Below are 21,830 nucleotides of genomic sequence, written 5' to 3' on the forward strand. Positions count from 1 at the left end.
AAATATCACTAGAAAAATATTCACCTTTAGGCAGACTGTATAGTTACTATCTGGCAAAAAAACGGACATGAAAATTTAAACAAGCAGAGCATAAAATACTTCAAAGCATTATGAAACTTGACCTTAGCACACTTTCCTACCTTAGTAGTTCTCTGACTGCAGGAAAATAGGACAACATGTCATGAAGATTAGGATGATTTAAGCTAGCTCAAATTTTTCCCAATTCCTGACATCAATACCAGAATTATAGTTTTATTATAGTAACAAACGGTTGTTACAGTGAGATCTACACGCATATACAAATTATATTTAAATTCATATAGAATATTTACATTTTTAAGTTATATTTTTGAAATTAGAAGATGAAGTACAGCATAAGTTTTACAACAAAGAAAAGAAAAATATACAAGACAAAAATAGAGTTAACAGTAAAAATACAACTATCTGGAACGTGGAAACTTTTTGTCAGAAAGTTACATCTTCTTAATCTGATTGTCCAAATCATTAAAATATGGATGATTCAATGCCATTTTGCCAGAAATTCGTTTGGCAGGATCATAGACTAACATTTTCTAGAAAAAGAGGAAAAAAATTATTTAGGAAATTAATCATTTTTTAAAACTCCATAAAGCCATAAGTTTTCTACCAATAAAGCAAAACTAATAATCAGAGTAAAATTCCACTAGATGAACATTTCCATTAGTTTAACATGAAACCACATAAATGGTTGAAATAACATAAATAACATGAAACCACATTTTACCCTCTAGAGATCAGCGGTTCTCAACCTGTGAGTCGCGACCCAAAGGAACTGTATTAAAGAGTTGTGGCATTAAGAAGGTTGAGAGCCACTGCTCTAAATCTAGAATAATCTACTCCATAAATCATAGATATCTCAAAAACCTTTTTGTCATCTGATGTTAAGATACAAGAATCCAGAGATAGCTTTAAAATCAAGACAAATTTAGAAAAGATATCGAGTTAATTATATTTACTTTGAGAATGAATGGCCATATGAGTTATTTACAACACTCTTGAAATGGTAGCAATTAGTTATAGTGGTTTCTGATGTAGCTTCCAACAAGTTTCAAAAGAAAAACAAACAAAAAATCCACAGCACAGTAAGTTGTAAACATAGCTAAAAATAAGTCACTAAATGAATTATGGCCAGATAACTTGGTATTAAATTTAATTTACACAACACCAGAAAAAGCTAGATAAAGTTTAACATTCATCTTAAAGAAATGTTAAGCTTAAAGAAAACGAAATCAACTAGAGATACTTTTACTAACCAGTTACATTTGAATGCCAATGTATTCAGCGCTATATGAAGTGCTTTGCAAACATCATGCTGCTTAATCCTCGCAACAGAGGGTAGATAATAGTCCCATTTTACAAATGAAAACATTGAGGCTTAGGGGAAGTAACTTGCCCAAGTTCATACAGCTTAGGAATAATAAAGCTCAAAATTGAAACCAAGTCTAATTTATGATTCATGGTAATGGTTCTCAACTGGTACAGATTCTGTGCCTCAGTGGACTTTTAATAAGACTTCTCTGGTTGTCGTAACTGGGGAGAGTGCACTGGGATCTACAGGGTACAGGGGTACAGGGTGGTGATGCTGCTAAGCATGCTAAAACGCAGCAGGCAGGGCCAGATCAAAGAATTACATAGTGCAAGATGTCAAGTATGGCTACACTGAAAAATCTTATTTACAGTATTTGATTTTTCGGAAATCTGAGCTTAATTTGGTGGTACAATGATTACTAAATTGTGAAAGATGCCTAAAGGTCAATCAAAAGATGTGTTTGATGATACAATAAATTTTTTTCTTTGTTTAAACCTGATAAAACTTTATTTACTAGAATTCATAAAATTGGTTCCTTCTAAAATCTCAAAAATTTCAATACTATTCTAAAACAAGCTTCTTGAAGCAGGCCTAGCATAATTTCTTTTTTACCCTAACAGATTTTAATTTTTCATGTTTATAAGGGAAAAAAGTGTTAATAGAGAACACCAATTAAAGAGGGGAAAGATAGCCGGGTGTTGTGGCAGCGCCTGTAGTCCCAGCTACCTGGGAGGCTGAGGCAAGAGAATCGCTTAAGCCCAGGAGTTGGAGGTTGCTGTGAGCTGTGTGAGGCCACGGCACTCTACCGAGGGCCATAAAGTGAGACACTGTCTCTATAAAAAAAAAAAAAAAAAAAAAACAGAGGGGAAAGATTTTTAACTACATTAGTCCTTCTAATCTTTCTGATGAAGAAACTAGGTACAAACTGAAAAATGGACTTCATGAAGCAAATAACTTTAATAACTAAAAATACCAAGCAGTAAGGAAAACATGTTTTAGAATAAACTAATAGAGACAAAAAAGTTGGAAAGGAAACTACAATTCAGCAACTTATAAATAATAAAAACGTGATTAACCCTAGACTCTCCTGTGTTCATAGCTACCTGTCTTTAAAAACAAAAACAAACCAAAAAAACCGTACTAATGGTAAATCCTCCTCTCAAAACCACTAGTGTTTCTTGATACCTAAACGGGAGCTAGGTATATAAGTAATACAACAGACACCAAGCTCAATAAATGTTGCTTTCTTCCTAATTCCTAGGTAAAAGAAAGTATTAAAATTATTCAGAATCATCAATGATGTTAAAATCAACATAAAGGACACTCCTTACCGAGAGCAAATCTAAGCCATTTTCATCCAAGTTTTTAACATGGGATGCTAGACTTCCTGGTTTCCACTTGGGAAATGTGTTCTTATAGTCCTGTAAAGATTCCACTTCTGGCCACACTTCATTATTGGGAGTGCCCAAAGCTCTAAAAACCATAGAAAAACAAATTCTTAGTTAAAGCATGAATATAATCTCATTGTAACACATATGTTGCCTTTATTATTTAACTTAAAAGTTTTGAGTAGCTTAGGTATAAAACAAAAATACCTGAAAATCCTGAAGAGTTGATCAATTTCTGAATCCCCATGGAAAAGTGGTTTCTTAGTTGCTAATTCTGCAAATATGGTGCCTATACTCCAAATGTCAACTGGAGTCGAGTACCGAGCTGACCCCAGCAATACTTCTGGGGATCTGTACCAGAGTGTTACTACCTATTACAAAGCAAATTTTTACATTGAATAAACGTGATACACTAAATTACCTAAATTTAAAACAATAGAAAGCTGTATGATTGCCACTGATAATACTTTTTTAGTTGATTAAGTACACAAAATCAAAGATGAATTTCTAAGGTCAATTCATCAAAGAAAAAGTCAGCTAAAAACATAAATCTTTTCTTGCTTTTCAAATCACTAAAGTGATAGGATCAAAAGGGTTAAACAGAGCCTTATCTCTCCCCACCAAAAAAAAAAAAAACAACAGATTTGGGGTGATAATGTACAAAGTACAGGTATGTTTATATGTTAAAATGATAAATGATTTTTGTCATTATAAAATATATAAGAAACATGAGAAAGAAATAAAGGGCAATCAGATTAGAAATATGTCAGTCAAATTGTCTCCATGGACAGAGATCTCATATATAGAAAAACTGTACCAAAAAAAAAAAAAAAAAAAGACCCTTAGAACTTCAAATAAACTATTTTAACAAAGTTGCAGGACATAAACTCAAAATCAACATACAAAAACCAATAGCCTTTCTATACACCAGAAAAGGTATAAAAAAAGGGAATCAAAAAAGCAATCCCACTTACCATAGTTACAAAAATAAATAAAATACCTAGGAATAGAGTTAAGGAAGATGCACAATCTCTACAATGAAACATTGATGAAAAAAATGGAAAGATAACCCATGTTCAAGAACTGGAAAAATTAATGCTGCTAAAATGAATAGTCAAAGCAATGCTGAACAAAAACAACAAAGCTGGAGTCACACTATGACTTCAAAATATACTGTAGTATAAAGCTATAGCAACCCAAACAGCATCGTACCTGCATTAATACAAACATAGACCAATGCAACAGAATAAAAAACTCAAAAGTAAATAAATCCACATATTTAAAGCCAAGTGATTTTTGACCAAACTACTAAAAACATACATTGGGGAAAAGGCCAATTTCTTCAAAAATGGTGCTGGAAAAACTCAATATGCATATACCGAAGAATAAAACTAGACCCCTATCTCTCACCTGGAAGGGGATTCAAGGCTTAACTGTTATGACCTGAAACTATGAAACTGTTAGAAGAAAACAAAGGGGAAACACTTCAGGATGTTGACCTGGGTCAAAAAATTATGGTAAGACCTCAAAAACAAAAATAGGCAAATGGGATTTATATTAATGGGATTATGAACAGTTTCTGCACAGCAAAGGAAACAACAGTGAGGAGATACCTGTAGATTAAAAGAAAATGTTTGCAAATTATTCATCTGACAAGGAATTAATATCCAAAATATACAAGGAACTCAACTCTTCAGCAAAAAACCAAATGATCCAATGAAAAATGGGCAAATGATCCGAATAGACATTTCTCAAACAATGACATACGTATGTGCCAAAAAGCATGTGCCAAAAGTACTCGACATTACTAATCATCAGGGAAATGCAAATCAAAACCACAATGAGATATCACATCCCAGTTAGGAATGGTTATATCAAAAGACAAAAAATAACAAATGCTAGCAAGGATGAGCAGAAAGGAAGGACAACTCCTATACACTGTTGATGGGAATGTAAATTAGCATAGCCACTATGAAAAACTGTATGGAAGTTACTCAAAAAACTAAAAACAGAACTATTGTATGATCCACAATCCCACACTGGGTACACATGCAAAACAAAAAAACAATTGTCAATTTTTTTTTTTTTTTTGCTGTTTTTGGCCAGGGCCGGGTTTGAACCCGCCACCTCCAATACATGGGGCTGGCAACCTACTCCTTTGAGCCACAGGAGCCACCCACAAAGAGATAATTATTGCAGCACTAATCACTCTCATGCTTATTACAGCACTAATTACAATAGCCGACATACAGAATCAAACCTAAGTTTACATCAACAAATGAATACATAAAGAAAATGTGGTATATATACCCAATGGAATAGTATTCAGCTATAAAAAGGAATGAAATCATGTCATTCCTGACAACATCCAGGCACACACAGAGAAATACCACATGTTCTCAATGAAGCTAAAAAGGTTGATCTAGATATTTGTACCAGAATGTTTATTGCAGCCCAATTCATAATTGCTAAGTCATAGAAAAAGCCCAAGAGCACATTGATCCATGAATGGATTAATAAATTGTGGTATATGTACACCATGGAATATTATGCAGCCTTAAAGAAAGATGGAGACTTTACCTCTTTCATATTTACATGGATGGAGCTGGAACATATTCTTAGTAAAGTATCTCAAGAATGGAAGAAAAAGTATCGAATGTACTCAGCCCTACTATGAAACTAATTTATGGCTTTCACATGAAAGCTATACCCCAGTTATAACGGAAGAATAGGGGGAAGGGGGAAACGGAGGGGAGGGAGGGGGGAGGTGGGCAGAGGGAGGGTGATTGGTGGGATTACACCTGCGGTGCATCTTACAAGGGTATATGTGAAACTTAGTAAATGTAGAATGTAAATGTCTTAACACAATAACTAAGAAAATGCCAGGAAGGCTATGTTAACCAGAGTGATGAAAATGTGTCAAACGGTCTGTAAAACCAGCGTATGGTGCCCCATGATCGCATTAATGTACACAGCTATGATTTAATAATAAAAATAAATTTTTTTAAAAAAAGGTTGATTCTCGGGCCGCGCCTGTGGCTCAGTGAGTAGGGCGCCGGCCCCATATGCTGAGGGTGGCGGGTTCAAACCCAGCCCCGGCCAAACTGCAACAAAAAAATAGCCGGGCGTTGTGGCGGGCGCCTGTAGTCCCAGCTGCTCGGGAGGCTGAGGCAAGAGGATCGCGTAAGCCCAAGAGTTAGAGGTTGCTGTGAGCCGTGTGACGCCACGGCACTCTACCCGAGGGTGGTACAGTGAGACTCTGTCTCTACAAAAAAAAAAGGTTGATCTCAATGAAGAAGCGTAAAATAATAATCACTCAAGGGTAAGATAGGAAGAGGTTGATTAATGTACACAAGATACAACTATAAACTAGAAAAGTTCAATCATTTTATAGCACTGTGAAATTTACTATAGTTAACAATAATTTATTGTGTATTTTCAAATAGCCAGAAGAGAGAATTTTGAATGTTTTCAGTACAAATAAACATCTGAGGTAATGCAAATCACTCTGATTTAATCATCATTCACTGTACATGTGTATATAAATATTACCCTATAGCCCATAAACATGTACAATTATGGTGCAACTTAATTAAAACTTTTTAAAATTATGAAAGAAACACAAATAGGCAAATAACAGTTTAATAATGGTCTAGAAATCACCAACCATTTTGGTATACTTATTCTATCATAATGGTAAGAAAAGCACCACTAAGGAAAGCTAATAAGGTCAATAGCATTTAAGCCAAGAAGAACCAATTAATCTTAATTTGTTTGAATAGCCATAAGAAAAATGACAAAGGGAGGACAAGAAGTCAAGACATCTAACCAGATGAGCATTCGCATTCGTTAGTATAGGGTTCAAGAGTAGATAACTCTACGGAATACTTTCCAATAATCCTATACAATGTTCCCTTTCCTTCCACAAACACAAAACAAAATGCCACAACAGCAATACAACACCAACAAAACAATTATATTCAGTAATTTCTCAATATATCAGAGATATTCCTTAAGCAAAAAACCTCTTTTAATCAATTTGATTATGTTATCAGAGAGGGTCCAATCAGGAGACAGACCACATGATGATTTGAATGGGAGGATTTAATATAGAGAATTAAACTATAACAGGAAATAGGAATGAGATTGACAGGAAGAAATGAGAATATTTAAAACTACAACAAGGATGAAGTATCTCAGGAATGGAAAAACAAACACAACATGTACTAATAATTTGGAACTAATCAGTGGACACAGAAAGAAATAAAGGTCATTGGAAATCAAGAAGGGTAAGGGAGGGGCAAAAACCTACCTAACAGGTGCAATGAACACTATTTATTCACTAATAGCCCTGACTTCAGCATTATAAAAGCAACCCATGTAACAAAAACACTTGTATTCCCTTAATATTTTTAAATTTAAAAAAAAAGAAAAAAAACTATGATAAAGAAAAACACTTTCCTCTTACAATGCCTTTCCATTACCCTCTGTTGACAACCTTAGCCACACAGCAGCCGTCAAAAAAAAATATTTGAAAGAATCGGTTCTTTTCACATAGTATACAATGAAGGGTGAATTTGGAGCTGAGAGGCAATATTTATTATTTCTTTCTTTACTCAACAAAGAATAAATTAAATAATTCAGTAATCACACACATTCAAAAGCACTAAAAAACACATACTTACCTCATGTGTATATACCCGAATGGGTATTCCAAAAGCTCTGGCAAGGCCAAAATCAGCCAGTTTAATTGTTCCTTTGTCATCAATCAGGAGATTTTGAGGTTTTAAGTCCCGGTGAAGAACTCTTCTAGAGTGACAAAACACAATCCCCTGGAGGATTTGGTATAAATAACTCTGAAAAAAAGATACATAAGTTAGAAACTTAACTATAACACATATGATTTCCTAAATAATTGATTTGTTTCAAATATATAAGAAATGACGGTGCAGAGAAATAATATAACCAAAACTTTCAGGGCATTTTATAATACCATTTGCGGGTGGGAGGCCCATTTTCATACAATGTCATGTTTACATATCTAAGAAAAAAATTAGTTACATATCTATTTCCACGTTAACTCATTTAGTCTTTTACTTAGTTTTAGTCCCTGATCCTTAAGTTCCACATTAATTTTTTTCTATATAAAAGTTTCTTGAATTTTCTTCTATATATTTATGACAACTCTATTTCTATCTTGAATAAGGTTGATCTTTTCTGTCTTTCATCTGACACATTCAATTCCTCTTTGGAAAAGCTGGTCTGATTCCAAAAAAGATGGTATGGAAGATACTTATATATTTAAATGGATACAATTATCATAAGATGCTGCTTAATAGTTCAGAGACACATCCCTTACAAGACACTTGTTGCCAAAGGCAATGTAACTGACATTTAAGGTAACATGGATATTATAAAAACGTAAAGTATACAAAGGAAAATACTAACAAAGTTTGAAACTGAAATATAGTACAGATGCTCCTCAAATTATGATGGGTTATATCTTGGTAAACCCATTGTAATTTAAAAATGTTATAAGTCAAAAATGCTTTTTATATAACCTACCAAACATCATAGCTTAGCCTAGCCCACCTTAGACACACTTAAAACACTTAAGAATATTAACCTATAGTTGGGCAACATCCTCTAACACAGGTCGTTTCATAATAAAGTCTTAACTACCTCATGCAGTTTATTGATTAGCATACCAAAAATGAAAAAAAGAATAGTTGTATGGATACTACAAGTACGCTTCCTACTGAATACATACCACTTTTATACCATTCTATAGTTGAAAAACCGTAAGGCAAACCATCATAAGCCAGGGATTATGTGTACATGAAATCAGGACTGGCTAGACAATTGGTAAAAAAAATTGTTTTTTAATATTTAAATCTGCACCCCAGATTTTAAGCCAAAATCAATCTTTGTTTTTTTTCAAAATCAATCTTAATTCATCAAAAATTAAACACAAAAAAGTATGTGTGGATTCGAGGACCGACAAAAATGACCAGAAAAATACTGTCATGCTATTGCTTTAATAGGAGGTCTAACAATTAAGTTCAAGAACTCATTCTAGAAAAAGTGCTAAATACCTCATTGCTCAATATCATTATGGTCACCTTTGAAGTACTGCCCCTGGGAAACTATGCACTGATAACAGGTTACCTTTCAAAGCAATTTTGGAACTCTTTCTGGAATGATCATCAGAGCTGTAGTCATACAGCACACAAAAACATGCAACAATAATGAACACCACTCAACAAGACACTGCCACACGTTGACATGAACTCAGCTGTGAGTTACTGACACACCACGGTTATGAAAGTTAAGTTGTTTATACAGTGCTGCCAGCATGAGCAAATGGTGGCAACTTTGCAAACTTAATTGTCAGACCTTGTACCTACGATGACAGCTCTGATGGCCATTCCAGAAAGAGTTCCAAAACTGCTTGGACTAAGCACTGGCCTTGCTTGGTGCATAGCTTTGCCAAGGGGAGTACTTCAAAAGCGACCAAGGCCTGGCCCCCATTTTACTTTCTAACACCTTTTGCAAGCACAGGTCCCCCCAACAAAACACAGACTCTTAACAGAATAGACCCTTTACATTCATAGTGCTTAAATAATAAAATCAGGTAAGCTTCTTACCTTAACAAGTGAAGAATCCATGAACTGACCAGGAGGGATAGAATCCAAATATTTCTTGAGGTCCATGGAAAGAAATTCAAAGATGAGATATAACCTGGAATCCTGCATAAGCACATCTTGAAGACTGAAAAATAAAACAATTCCATGAAAAAGAAATCCACCAAACATTTTTGACTCTTTCACAAATTAAAACTACTTCCACAAATTTCCCAGTGGCTATAATAAAAAGTGGGGAAAGAGATGGTAGTTCCCTAATAGAGAAAACCTTAACAAAAAACTAAAATTTTAGAACTATCTAGGTTGGCTACTACCTGCTCACTTTGTCTTTTCATTGAAGTTAAATTATAAAAATAAGTTTTAAAGTAGTATCTGACCTTAGAGATAGAGCTACTCCCTATCTCCAGAGCCAGCAAAATACAATTAAATTCTAACTTTGAATATTAGGAAGACAATTGCCCCAAAATACAAATCCAAATATTTATAAAGAAAAACTCTTTCATCTAACCTGGCTACCCATCTTCGGCCTCTGATTAAGGGGCCATTAGGGACTAGAGCTCCAAGAGTGGGACAGTTGAGAAAGCTCTGTGATAAAGTTGTCCTTTTTCCCATGGCCCCTTTACCTTGCTTTTCTAGCCCCAAACACTAGCCTACTCCACCAAGCTCCTCTAACAGCCTGTTTTCTTTTACCTATGCCCAGCATTTTCAATTGACAACATAGTAGGGCTGTGTTCAATTCAGCAAGTAAACAAATGTAAAAATTTCCACATTGAAATTCACATTTGAAATAGTATGAGGAAAACAGTTAACATCAGACATTATACCATACCTGACTATATTTGGATGACGAAGTTCTTTTAATAGAGAAATTTCCCGAATTGCAGTGCTAGGAACCCCTTCCTCTTCACTTTCTAGTCTGATTTTCTTCATGGCTACCACTTGACCTGTAGTTTTGTGTCTACCCTTATACACAACTCCATAGGTACCTGAAACAAAGTAAATAATCTGCTATGTGACACACCCCACGAACTAAGTTTTTTTAAATGATTGACTTCCATTAGGTGTCACATGAGATAGAAATGTCTGCTGTGGCCAGATGGGAATTATCTTACTCATAATTATGCCCTCTTTGCTTTCAAACAGAAACTAAATAACTACAACTTATCATGTATATGGTTTAGAAATAAAATTCATGTAGTCATTACAAGTTTCCCATACATTTAAATGACCATTAATGTTCCAGCACATTTTAGAGAAGAAAATGGTTCTTTTGCAAGTTGAAATTTACTTCCTGACAAGTCTTTTACCCAACAATAAAGTAGGGATAAGATACAGTGTGAAGATTAGGGCTCTGGAAATACTACTGAAAAAGTCACCTTGACACTTTTAGAAAATTCTATATACAGTGTTTATGCTTTTTAAAACATTTTCATATGTATCTTAAAATACATAATCAACAATCTTCATCCACAAAATAATGGAGATAAAGACCATCTGCTTTTATTAAACATTAAACCTAAGGGCTCGGTGCCTATAGCTCAGCGGTTAGGGTGCCAGCCACATACACCAGGGCTGGTGGGTTCAAACCCGGCCAGGCATGCTAAACAACGACAACTACAACAAAAAAATAGCCAGGCGTTGTGGCAGGCGCCAGTAGTCCCAGCTACTTGGGAGGCTGAGGCAAGAGAATCACTTAAGCCAAAAAATTTGATATTGCTGTGAGCTGTGATGCCACAGCACTCTACCAAGGGCGACGTCTCAAAAAAAAAAAAAGGAAAGTAAACATTAAACCTAATAATAAAGAGCACAGTATCTGCTACATACTAGGAAAGGCTCATATCCACAGTGTCAATATAAGGGATAGCAGGAGAGGAAGAGGTAGACACAGGGAATAGAAACAGCAATAAAGAAAGACTAGTTACTAATGTTACATAAGCTTTATTCCAATAAAGGGTATGTATAAAGTTCATGTGCAATTTACAATGTTAAACTATTTTAAATTGAACACAAACTTTATATCCACCCTGTACATGAAGGTTCTTTTAGTTTGTTTTGAGACAAAGTCTTCCTCTGTCACTCAGGCTGGAGTTGGCACCATCACAGCTTACTTGAACTCCAGGGCTCAAGAAATCTTGCTTCAGGAGTCCCTGAGTAACTGGGACTACAGGCAAGATTCATAAGACCCAGCTAATGTTTTTACTTTTAGTAGAGATGGGGTCTTGCTCTTGCTCACAGTTATCTGGAACTCCTGACCTCAAGAAATCCTCCCACCTTGGCCTCCCAGAGTGCTAGGATTAGGAATGAACTACTGTTCATTTAAAGGAGCCCTGTGGCTCCTTTAAAGTAGGTTAACCTTCTGTAAAAATGTAAATACTCTTTACATGTTTCAGTATAAAAAGTGTATGTATGCCAACAGTACACTCAACTGGCACACAGTTACAGCAGGCTCAGGAAGATTAGTTATTTGCATAATACCAAACGCAGTTAATGGTAAATTTATAACTAATTTTTTTCCTAGTATTCTTTCCTCTCCCTCAAGGGTACTATCTCATCCAGTAGTAAATAATTTTCATAATTAGTAACAATTGACTGATGGCCAACACTCATTATTTATTGAATTGAATGTTGGAGATCAAAGTACTCTTTTTTCTGACTCTTTTTGAACCATTATGATTTGTCTTTTTTTTATTGTTGGGGAATCATTGATGGTACAAAGAATCAGGTTACATCGCTTGTATTTGTTAAGTCCCTCTTATAATTGTCTCCTGCCCCCAAGGGGTGTCACACACTGAGACCCCCAACCCCCTCCTTCCCTTTCTCTATTCCCTCATTCTCCTACCCCCCACCATGTATTAGCATCAATTGTCCTATATCAGAATTGAGTACATGGGATTCTTGCTTCTCCATTCTTGTGATGCTTTACTAAGAAGAGTGTGTTTCAACTCCATCCAGGTTACTGCAAAAAATGTAAAGTCACCATCTTTTTTAGTTACTGAATATACCATAGTTTGTTAAACCATTCCTGGATTGGTGGGCATTTGGATTGTTTCCACAATTTGGCAATTGTAAATTGAGCTGTGATAAGCAGTCTAATGCAAATGTCCTTATGATAAAACGATTTTTTTTCTTCTGGGTAGATGCTCAGTAATGGAGAACCATTATGATTTCTCACAGGACTATAGGAATATGATTTAAACAAAGTAGAATCCATCTACTAGTTAATCACCAAAAATTATTCGTGAAAAATATGGTATGTGCTTTGAAATGAATAAGCAGTCTAAATATAGAAATATTTTAAGTAGCTTACTAAATGACTAAGGAGATAAAAGAAAAATTAGCTTAATAGTATTATATGTAGAAGTAAAAGTAATCATAATACAGAACCCCCTGGAAGGACATCAATCTAAGACTAACAGAACACTTATCCCAGGAAATGAAGGAAAAATGTTGGATATGGTCAGGTAATGGAGGCCCTTCAGCAGAAAACTTTCACTTGACAAATATTTATAAAATGCCTACTAAATGTAAGCCATCTGAATATAGCCACTATGTATGAATCAAAAAGACATTTTCTTAAGGCAGGAAGAAGTTCAAATACTAGCATAACAACCCTCAGATTTTTATAATTCAGAAGAAAACAGACAACTTTGTAATATTTAAAGAAAAGTCTACACATATTTAAAAAATGATTTAGGTTATCAAAAAAAAAAAAAGCAAGGATTTTTCTGGATTAGAAAAGATTGAGGCATTAACTGCCAAATGAAGACATGACATTGGGTGGATCTTCAAAATATATGTGTAGGAGTATTTGCGGGTATAGAACATCTCTACAACTTAATTCAGATGGCTCAAATGCAAAACAATTGAGTGTTCTCCCCACTTAAAAATGATAAAAATGGCACAAGGCAATGGATGTGCTAACTCAGTGGTCCCCAACTTTTTGGCACCCGGGACTGCTTTCATGGAAGAAAATTTTTCCACTGCTGGGGGGTGGGGAGGGTTGGGGATGAGTCAAACATTCAAGTGCATTACATCTCCATTTCAAATCACCAGGCATTTCACTTATAAGGAGCAGGTAACCTAATGCCTTGCTTGCTCAGTTTACAGTAGGAATCTCATGATCCTATGAGAATATAATACCACCTACCACTGCTTATCTGATAGGAAGCAGAGGCCAGGCAGTGACCCAATCAATGAGGAGCAGCTGTAAATACAGATGAAGCTTCACACCTCCTGCTAGGCATCCGGGTTCCTAACAAAGTCATGCAGGCTGTGTGGCCTGTGAGTTGGGGACCACAGAGCTAACTACCCTGATTTCACAACATATATATGAACTGAAATATCAAACTGTGTCCCATAAATAACAATTAAAATGTGCCCCCCAAATAAACACAAAATGCTAATAAATAGATAACTACCCTGATTTCACAACATATATATGAACTGAAATATCAAACTGTGTCCCATAAATAACTACAATTAAAATGTGCCCCCCAAATAAACACAAAATGCTAATAAATAGATAATAAAATAAATATGACAAAACACCAACATATTGGTAAAAATATTACACATTCATTGTATAAATCTTTCGACTTATCTGTTGATTTGGAAACATTCAAAATAAAAAGTTGAGGGCAAGAATATAACTTTCAAATGAGTATTTTAATACTAGACTTTGACCAGATACCTGACAAAAACAAAAGAAAATGCTGTATGGAAAATGTCATGATGATTTTCGAATCAATTTTTCAAAAACAATATCCAAGTCCAGGCATGGGGGCTCACATCTGTAATCTGAGCAGTCAGGAAGGCCGAGGTGAGTGGATAACCTGAGTTGAAGGTTGCTATGAACTATGATGCCAACGGACTCTGCTGAGGGTGACAAAATAAGACTCCATCTCAAAAAAAAAAAAAAAAAAGCCAATATCCAACAAATAATTCAAAACAATACATATAAGCCAGAAAGAGAATAAGAGTTCAAAAAATCATGTAAGAAACAGATATTATGAACTATTTGAGTTATCACCTGTGGCCTGGGTGCTCTTGCCAGGCAGTGGGCAAATAGTTGTGAATAAGACAAAACTCCCAGCTCTCAAGAAGCTCACTGCATAGAAATTTAAAAGGATATTAAGGATGAAGCAAAGGGACCATGAAATAGTCTTGAACTAGTGCAGGAGATGAAAAGTAAAGGGTAGAAAGAACAGCCACTGCCACAGGCCCATAGGCCAAATAGCAGGGCTCATCTGCAGATGTCAAAGAAATCCAAATTAGAGTTGTCATTGGACAAGGCTGGCAAGGGTTCTATCATGTAAAGAGATAGTTATGGAACCAGTGGGTTTTCTAAGTTAAAGCACTTACTCAAAAACTTTTCATATATTTTCTCATTGTATAATCATATCTTTTGTGGTCAGTCCAATTATCCCCATTTGCAGAGGCAGGAACTAATATCCAAAGAAGTTAAAGGTTTGCCACTGTCACACTGCTATAAATAAAGACTGGGGTCTGCCTCGGCACCTGTAGCTCAAGCAGCTAAGGCGCCAGCCACATACACCAGAGCTGGTAGGTTCGAATCCAGCCCAGGCCTGCCAAACGAGAACTACAACCAAAAAATAGCTGGGCTTTGTGGTAGGTGCCTGTAGTCCCAGCTACTTGGGAGGCAGAGGTAAGAGAATCACTTGAGCCCAGGAGTTGGAGGTTGCCATGAGCTGTGATGCCACGACATTCTACCCAGGGCAACAGCTTGAGGCTCTGTCTCAAAAAAAAAAAAAAAAAGATTAAGGTCTTATGATTCCCCTATATGTGTATAATAGACTAAATTTAGAATTACACTCTGCTTCTATTTTAGAAGCAATTAAATTACCTTTCTCAGGAATTAAACCATTACTCTCCTGTTATGTTTAGAGTTCTATTGTTTTAAAGAAAAATATATTTATACTTTAAGACTGCCTCCTTCTATTCCAAACTAAAACTAGCATCCATTAAATTCTCTAAAGATGCATGAGAAATCCCTGTGGGGGTGGAGGTGGGGGAATTGTCTAGAGATTTAAGAAACACACACTACAAAGCATTAGACATGCTAATCAAAGTTCTTTTTTAGATGGTCCTGGTGGGTGCCATGGCTCACACCTGTGATCCTAGCACTCCTAGAGGCTGAGGTGGGTGGATTGCTTGAGCTCCCAGGTTCAAGACCAGCCTGAGCAAGATCAAGACCCCCATCTCTCCTAAAATTAGAAAAACTGAGGTAAGAGGATAGCTTGAGCCCAAGAGTTGATGTTGCTGTGAGCTGTGGTGCCACAGTACTCTCCCCAGACTCTGGGGAGCTTGAGACTCTGTCTTAAAAAAAAAAAAAAAAAAAAAAAAAGTCTTAATGTTATCCAGACTAGAGTGTCATGGTCTCAGCCTAGCTCACAGCAACTTCTAAGGAACTCTTGGGGTCAAGCAGTCCTCCTGCCTTAGCTTCCTGAGTAGCTGGGACTACAGGCATGTACCACTATACCCAACTATTTTTAGTAGAGACAGGGCCTCCCTCTACTCAGGCTGGTCTCAAATTCCCGAGCTCAAGAAATCCTCCTACTTTGACCTCCCAGAGTGCTAGGCTTATAGGCATGAGCTACTATGACAGCCCTAATCAAATGTATTCATTAATTCAGCACCAAAATTAAATAGTTGAAGGATATAGAGGTATTTAATTGAAAGCTATTTAAAAAAAAGAATCCTACAACTTGTCATTCCTTTATTACTAAATCCTACCAGTATTCCTCCCTTTGCTTTTTAATATTCTTTGTCAAGTGAACACTAAATATATAAATAAAAATGTTCTTCAAATAGGGGCGGCGCCTGTGGCTCAGTGAGTAGGGCGCCAGCCCCATATGCCGAGGGTGGCGGGTTCAAACCCAGCCCCGGCCAAACTGCAACCAAAAAATAGCCGGGCGTTGTGGCGGGCGCCTGTAGTCCCAGCTGCTCCGGAGGCTGAGGCAGGAGAATCGCGTAAGCCCAAGAGTTAAGAGGTTGCTGTGAGCCGTGTGACGCCACGGCACTCTACCCGAGGGCGGTACAGTGAGACTCTGTCTCTACAAAAAAAAAAAAAAAAAAAATGTTCTTCAAATAGGACTTACATAAACTGGACTTTTTTTTTTTTTTTTTTTTTGGAGACAGAAGTTTCACTTTGTCACACTTGGTAGAGTGCCGTGGAGTCATAGCTCACAGCAACCTCAAACTCTTGGTTCAAGCAATTCTCTTGCCTTGGCCTCCCATGTAGCTGGGACTATAGGCTACTGCTACAGCGCCTGGCTATTTTTTTAAAGATGGGGTCTCACTCTTGCTCAGGCTGGTCTGGAACTCGTGAGCTCAAGAAATCTACAGCAGCCAGCCCTGTAAACTGTACTTTTATTAGCAAATCATCTTTGTGTTAAGTTTTAGCATTTATTTCTAGAGAAAGGGACAGACAAAAGGATATTGTTACCCCTCATTTATGCCACAGAGATCTAAATATTCTTTAAAGTCCTACAGAAAGGGAATGAATAATAATTTATATAAGTTATGGTTTTAGAATAGCTTAAATATGTACACATGACAGGTCATTTATACTTAGGGTAACTAAACAGAAATTTTATTTAAATTAGTTCAATAACCAATTACTGTAACTTGCCTACAAAGTTTTGATAAAAATATTTACTTTCCTAACAATAATTGTAAGAGACCAAAATATATTATAAAATTAGCATAATTCTACTGCCCTAACCTCTTCCCTCTAATATATAATATTAATACAGGTTATCGGGTGGCACCTGTGGCTCAAGGAGTAGGGTGCCGGTCCCATATGCTGGAGGTGGCGGGTTCAAACCCAGCCCCGGCCAAAAAAAAAAAAAAAAAAATACAGGTTATCAATAGTGTTTTCAAAATACAAGTAATGCTTTAAGTGTTTAATATCAGAAGAATGTTAAGATGGCAAGGTGGGGCACTGGACAGTGAAAGAAAGGGTTACCAGGGAGTCAGAAGAATTTCAATTCTCTTGAAAATGTAAACAATTTTGTGTTTGAGTTATTATGTAAAGAACACAGTTTAATGCACATTAGTAAAAGATCTCTTAAAGACTGAATTTTAATAAATACATGTGTTATAAAAGTTGTAGCATTCATTGTTAAATCATTTTTAAAACCTATAATATTAAAATCACTTACCCTCTCCAATTTTCTCTATTTTGGTATAATCCTCCATAGTTAATCAATAAGTCTGGCAGATCCTAAAATGAGGGGAAAAACTGATTTGATTGCATGGTAGTAACTCAAAGGACAATTTTAAGTATTAATAAGATAATACATGTAAAGCAATTTTCTGCAGGGTCTACTGGAGTGCTAAATATTCCATAAATATTAGTTATATTAAAGCAATATTTACAAGGGTAAGGACAGGATTCCTGCAGTAAGACTTTTCCATCATTCTTACCTTCTAAAACATTGGAAACATTTGTATATTCTACACTAGTGTAGTATTTAGCTTCCTTTCATCAAATTTAAGGGTTGAACTTCAACTAATCTATTCTCCCCCCCCCCAAAAAAAAACGGAATTATGTTTTTTATGTAAAACTTTTAAGTAGTACCAGCTTGTGATGAAACTAACCAAGTATTTCAACAAATAATGTTATCTGAATTTGTACTATTGGATGATACTTCTAGGATTCAAAATACTATTTTTTAAAGACATGAGGCAAGAACTAAATTGTGGTCAGATTGTTCAGCCATCTGAACAATTTTGTTTAAAACAGCAAAAACATAAAACTGTTTACAGTTGCTCAAATTGAAAGTTTCAATCTTTCTCCTTTGTTTTTTTTTTAGTCACAGAGACAAACATGCTCAGATTTTCAAGGTACTTTTTGTAAGAGTAGGAATTATCACTAAGGACCCCAAAAGAAAAGAATGGAAAATGCAAACCTACAGATAAAATTCTAATTATACTCTATACAATGCCAAGAACTGAGTAAAAAAAAAACTATATACTTGAATCACAAAGAATGGTGAAAAAGTACTGACAACCAGAGATTCAAGACTTCCTCAGATGGTAAGTTTGCCAAGGTAACTTCAGAAAGCCACGTATAATTACCTTCATTTTTCTAACACACCTCATCACTATAAAAAAATCATTATGAAGTCCACTCTAACTGACCCTTAAGAATTTCTCTTACATTCATCCTCAATGAAAAATCAATCCATAAGGAAAGAGAGGTAAGTCATTTTAAATGAATAAAATTGCACCATACTGTTCATGAGTGTAAATCTTAAAAAGTTACACCTTTACAAAATGGCAGTAGAAAATTAGGACACTTTTTTCCTCGATAAATAGACTTAATATACCTAAAGCAATTGCGGAGCTCACTTCGAATAGCTAAAATTTAACACAATTTCAAAGTTGTGTTCCATTACGCCATTTCTCGGTTGTAAACAATTTTAAATAAAGGATGCTGCTGTAGAATGCCTTTTGAATGTCTCCTGGGGCTCTGTACCACGAGCTGAGAGATGTAAAATACCAATGGTTTCACCTCCCTAACCACAGAGACCTTCATGTCTTTAAAGGTCACAAGACGTGCACACTAGCAACTTCAGTATTAGATTAAAAATGACTAAAGGATATTAAACCACATGTTTCCATCTCTCGGCATTTCTCAGCTTTTTACTTTTTGCCAATTCCATAGTATTGAACAACCAGCAATTATAAAACAAAAACACTAAGACAAGCCCGAGGAGTCCCACAAGTTCATCGGATCGTTTCCCCCGGGCAGCCTGGGTTTAGGGACCGGCGCCGGTACCTGGCCCCGGAACAGGCCTGTTTTCCACCCGGGAGCTGGAGCGAGGAACGCTCAGGGGGCGGGCCTAGGACCGAGTCTGGTGCCGGCGGGAGCTCAGCACGATTGAACCCGCGCACGGATTCTCCTTCCAGCTCGACCTGAAAGCCGCCTCAGTCAGGTAGGTGGCCTCTTCCAGAGAACAGCCGTCCTCGACCCTAGGCCGCAACTCCGAGGCTTGGGCAGTCCTTGCACGCGCCCGTGCAACCCCGCCAAGCTGGGCTCCCCGAGGCTCTTCGGAAGCCAGAACCGGCGTAGCTCGCAGGCCCCGGTCCTGGGCCCAAGTGAAGACCCTGCCCACCCTCCAGAGGCCAGGCTTTACCCACGGAGACCCCTGCTCCCCAGCCTGGCCTTCTGAAACCACCACGCTGCTCGATACTCGCCCTCCAAGGCCCCCATGCCCGCCCACAGGCTCCTATGACTCTGACCTCAGCAACTCTACCCGGCTTATCCCGCGGCGGTCGCGGCGGCAGCTACCACCTTAGCGTCGCTACTCTCTCAACTTCCAGGAGCCAGCTTTGAAGCTAAGTGTGAGCAGTTTCAAACTCACCGCGCTAAAGGGTCCCGGACTCACCAATCAGGTAACCAGTAGACTTTCAAAGGAGCCAATCAGAGCCCAGCGAGGCTTGGTCTGCGGCTCCCGGGAGACTAGAGCGCGAAAGAAAGAGGAAACGGCGGCTGGAGAAAAAGCAAGCGGGAGGGCGCAAACTTAGTCTCTGCGCAAGCGCTCTCTTTCATCCCAGGAAAGCGTCGTCCTACTGGTTCTAGTCACTGAGAGTCTGCTGTTCTGTTTTTCTTTTTATTTTTTTTCTCCTGGTACTGTGGTCAAATAGCTCCGCAAAAAAGTGATGTTGCATTTCCATCGAGATTCCATTACTTTTACTTCTAATACTTAAGGTTAGGCGTATATATTTTCCTAAATGAGCGATGTGTGGGATGGACACACATTTGTTTCCTTAAGGAGAAAATAGAACACTCAAAAGACAGCCTCAACAATCTAGAGAAAAACTTATGATAATATACATGATATATATAGCTGTGTTTTGTTTTGACTTCATTTTTAAATTTTAATTTTTTTGTTTATTGAAATTTTGAAAACAATTTTTAAATATTAAAATATTTTCACAGAATTTTAAAAACATAAATATACACATATAATGTACATATATATTTTTTTTTTCTTTTCTTTTCTTTTTTTTTTTTTAAGGGGGCTCTTCTCTCTATGTTGCCCAAACTGGCCTTGAACTCCTGGGTTTAAGCAATCTACCTCAGTCTCCCTGGTATCTGTGACTGCAGGCTCCCCGCTAATTTTTCTATTTTTGTAGAGAGGAGGTCTTGCTTTGCCTAGGCTGGTCTCCAACTCCTGACCTCAAGCAATCCTCTCGCCTTGGCCTCTCACAGTGCTAGGATTACAGGCGTAAGCTACCACGCCTGGCCTTAAATGTTCTTTAAAACACAAAAATTTACTTTTCTCTGAGGAGAAAAAAAGAGATTGCCCTCCACCGTATCCTTCAGAGAGATTTCTGTGCTTAAATGTCATTTTTAATCCTTAAAAAACAAACACACACATACCAGTAAAACAGACCTGGAAATAATGAGTCCTTGGATTAAGAATTTCAGGTTGCACTGACCCTAACAGGACATATAACAGATTGCCATGCCCAATCTGTGTATTAGAAGACCCAGGTTAGCATAAGGAGCAGAACTAGTACATCGCATGCATGTAAGTGTAGAACACTTTTTTACACAACAAGCCACCACATCCATCATCTTGCATGACTGCTCGTTCTTGACAACTTTTTGCTTCTAGGTGACAGGGGATTTGGGATTCATAGTGGTGGTGGAGGTTTGAGAACTCCTGCCTGAATCTAATAACTTTTAAAATTTACTTTTATAATCCAAAATTTGCTTTTTAAGTGAAAATTTCCCCCCAGAGAAGTGCTATAGAGATACAAGTTGTTCTGTGGCAGCTTAGGGTACTATTTTAATGAATGAATATTCATTCTGAGAGGCTGAAGCAAGGAATTCAATTTATACCATCTAAAAAACACCAACTAATGCATTATATCCATTTTACATTCAACATAAAGAAGACCACGAGCTTTCACAGCTGTAATGCTGTTTTTCAATTTAACTCCATTATCTTCCTTTTTAAAGTTTCAGGTGTTGTTATAAATTGAAGGCATCATCTTAGCAGAGACAGTTGATAACACTTTGGGCCAGGGTCTATGCAGTGTATCTGACATGCAACATTGTGATTTACAGACACAAAAATGAGGAAGATACAATTCCTACTAGAGATGGTGAGGGTGGGGGAGCCCAGTGATTCTTTAGAATTCTTTTCTAGTATTTAAGTTGTAATTTACATTCTAAGATGAGAACACAGAGTAGGAAATTATTACTGCTAACAAAGTAAGTGACATTTGAACAAACACTGGGTAAAGAATTGTAGAGTGGGCTTCCAAGCAGGAGTAATTACATGAGTAAATCACAGAGGCCAGATAGTATGCCCAGGGAATTCAGGGTACCTCCATCCTAGGGCACAGGGCAGTGATTTTCAACTGGTATGCCATGAGAGGATCTTAGGTGTGCTGTGAAAAATTTTTAAA

The 21,830-nt window shown here is 36.8% G+C and overlaps 1 protein-coding gene and 1 pseudogene across 3 annotated transcripts; both read right to left on the bottom strand.

Moving 5' to 3' along the window:
* Positions 1 to 222: 222 nt before the first annotated feature.
* Positions 223 to 19,858, bottom strand: CDK1 (cyclin dependent kinase 1). Of its 3 annotated transcripts, none has more exons than XM_053585813.1 (8): positions 19,772 to 19,858; positions 17,564 to 17,625; positions 10,210 to 10,366; positions 9,384 to 9,507; positions 7,422 to 7,592; positions 2,944 to 3,107; positions 2,680 to 2,821; positions 223 to 572 (listed from the first exon to the last, which is right to left on the bottom strand). In XM_053585813.1, exons 2-8 carry the CDS (start codon positions 17,598 to 17,600, stop codon positions 474 to 476), a joined length of 894 nt encoding a protein of 297 aa, XP_053441788.1. In that variant the 5' UTR covers positions 17,601 to 17,625; positions 19,772 to 19,858; the 3' UTR covers positions 223 to 473. The 3 variants fall into 3 exon arrangements, with proteins under 3 accessions (XP_053441788.1, XP_053441787.1, XP_053441789.1); XM_053585812.1 differs by lacking the exon at positions 19,772 to 19,858 and adding an exon at positions 19,650 to 19,738; XM_053585814.1 differs by lacking the exon at positions 19,772 to 19,858 and adding an exon at positions 18,734 to 18,750.
* The window catches only part of LOC128581082 (pre-mRNA-splicing factor CWC25 homolog), a 32,950-nt pseudogene continuing 30,918 nt past the window's right edge, over positions 19,799 to 21,830 (bottom strand).

The sequence above is a fragment of the Nycticebus coucang genome, chromosome 3 (genome assembly GCF_027406575.1).
Source record: "Nycticebus coucang isolate mNycCou1 chromosome 3, mNycCou1.pri, whole genome shotgun sequence".
Lineage (NCBI taxonomy): Eukaryota > Metazoa > Chordata > Mammalia > Primates > Lorisidae > Nycticebus > Nycticebus coucang.

What these genes read in the sequence shown, in the direction of transcription:
- CDK1 (XM_053585813.1), bottom strand. Translation starts at nt 17,600, where the DNA reads ATGGAGGATTATACCAAAATAGAGAAAATTGGAGAGG. An exon ending in TGGATTCTTCACTTGTTAAG is followed by an intron (nt 7,593 to 9,383) that starts GTAAGAAGCTTA and finishes TCTTTTTTTCAG; the next exon opens with AGTTATTTATACCAAATCCT. An exon ending in TTCGGGTATATACACATGAG is followed by an intron (nt 3,108 to 7,421) that starts GTAAGTATGTGT and finishes GCTTTGTAATAG; the next exon opens with GTAGTAACACTCTGGTACAG.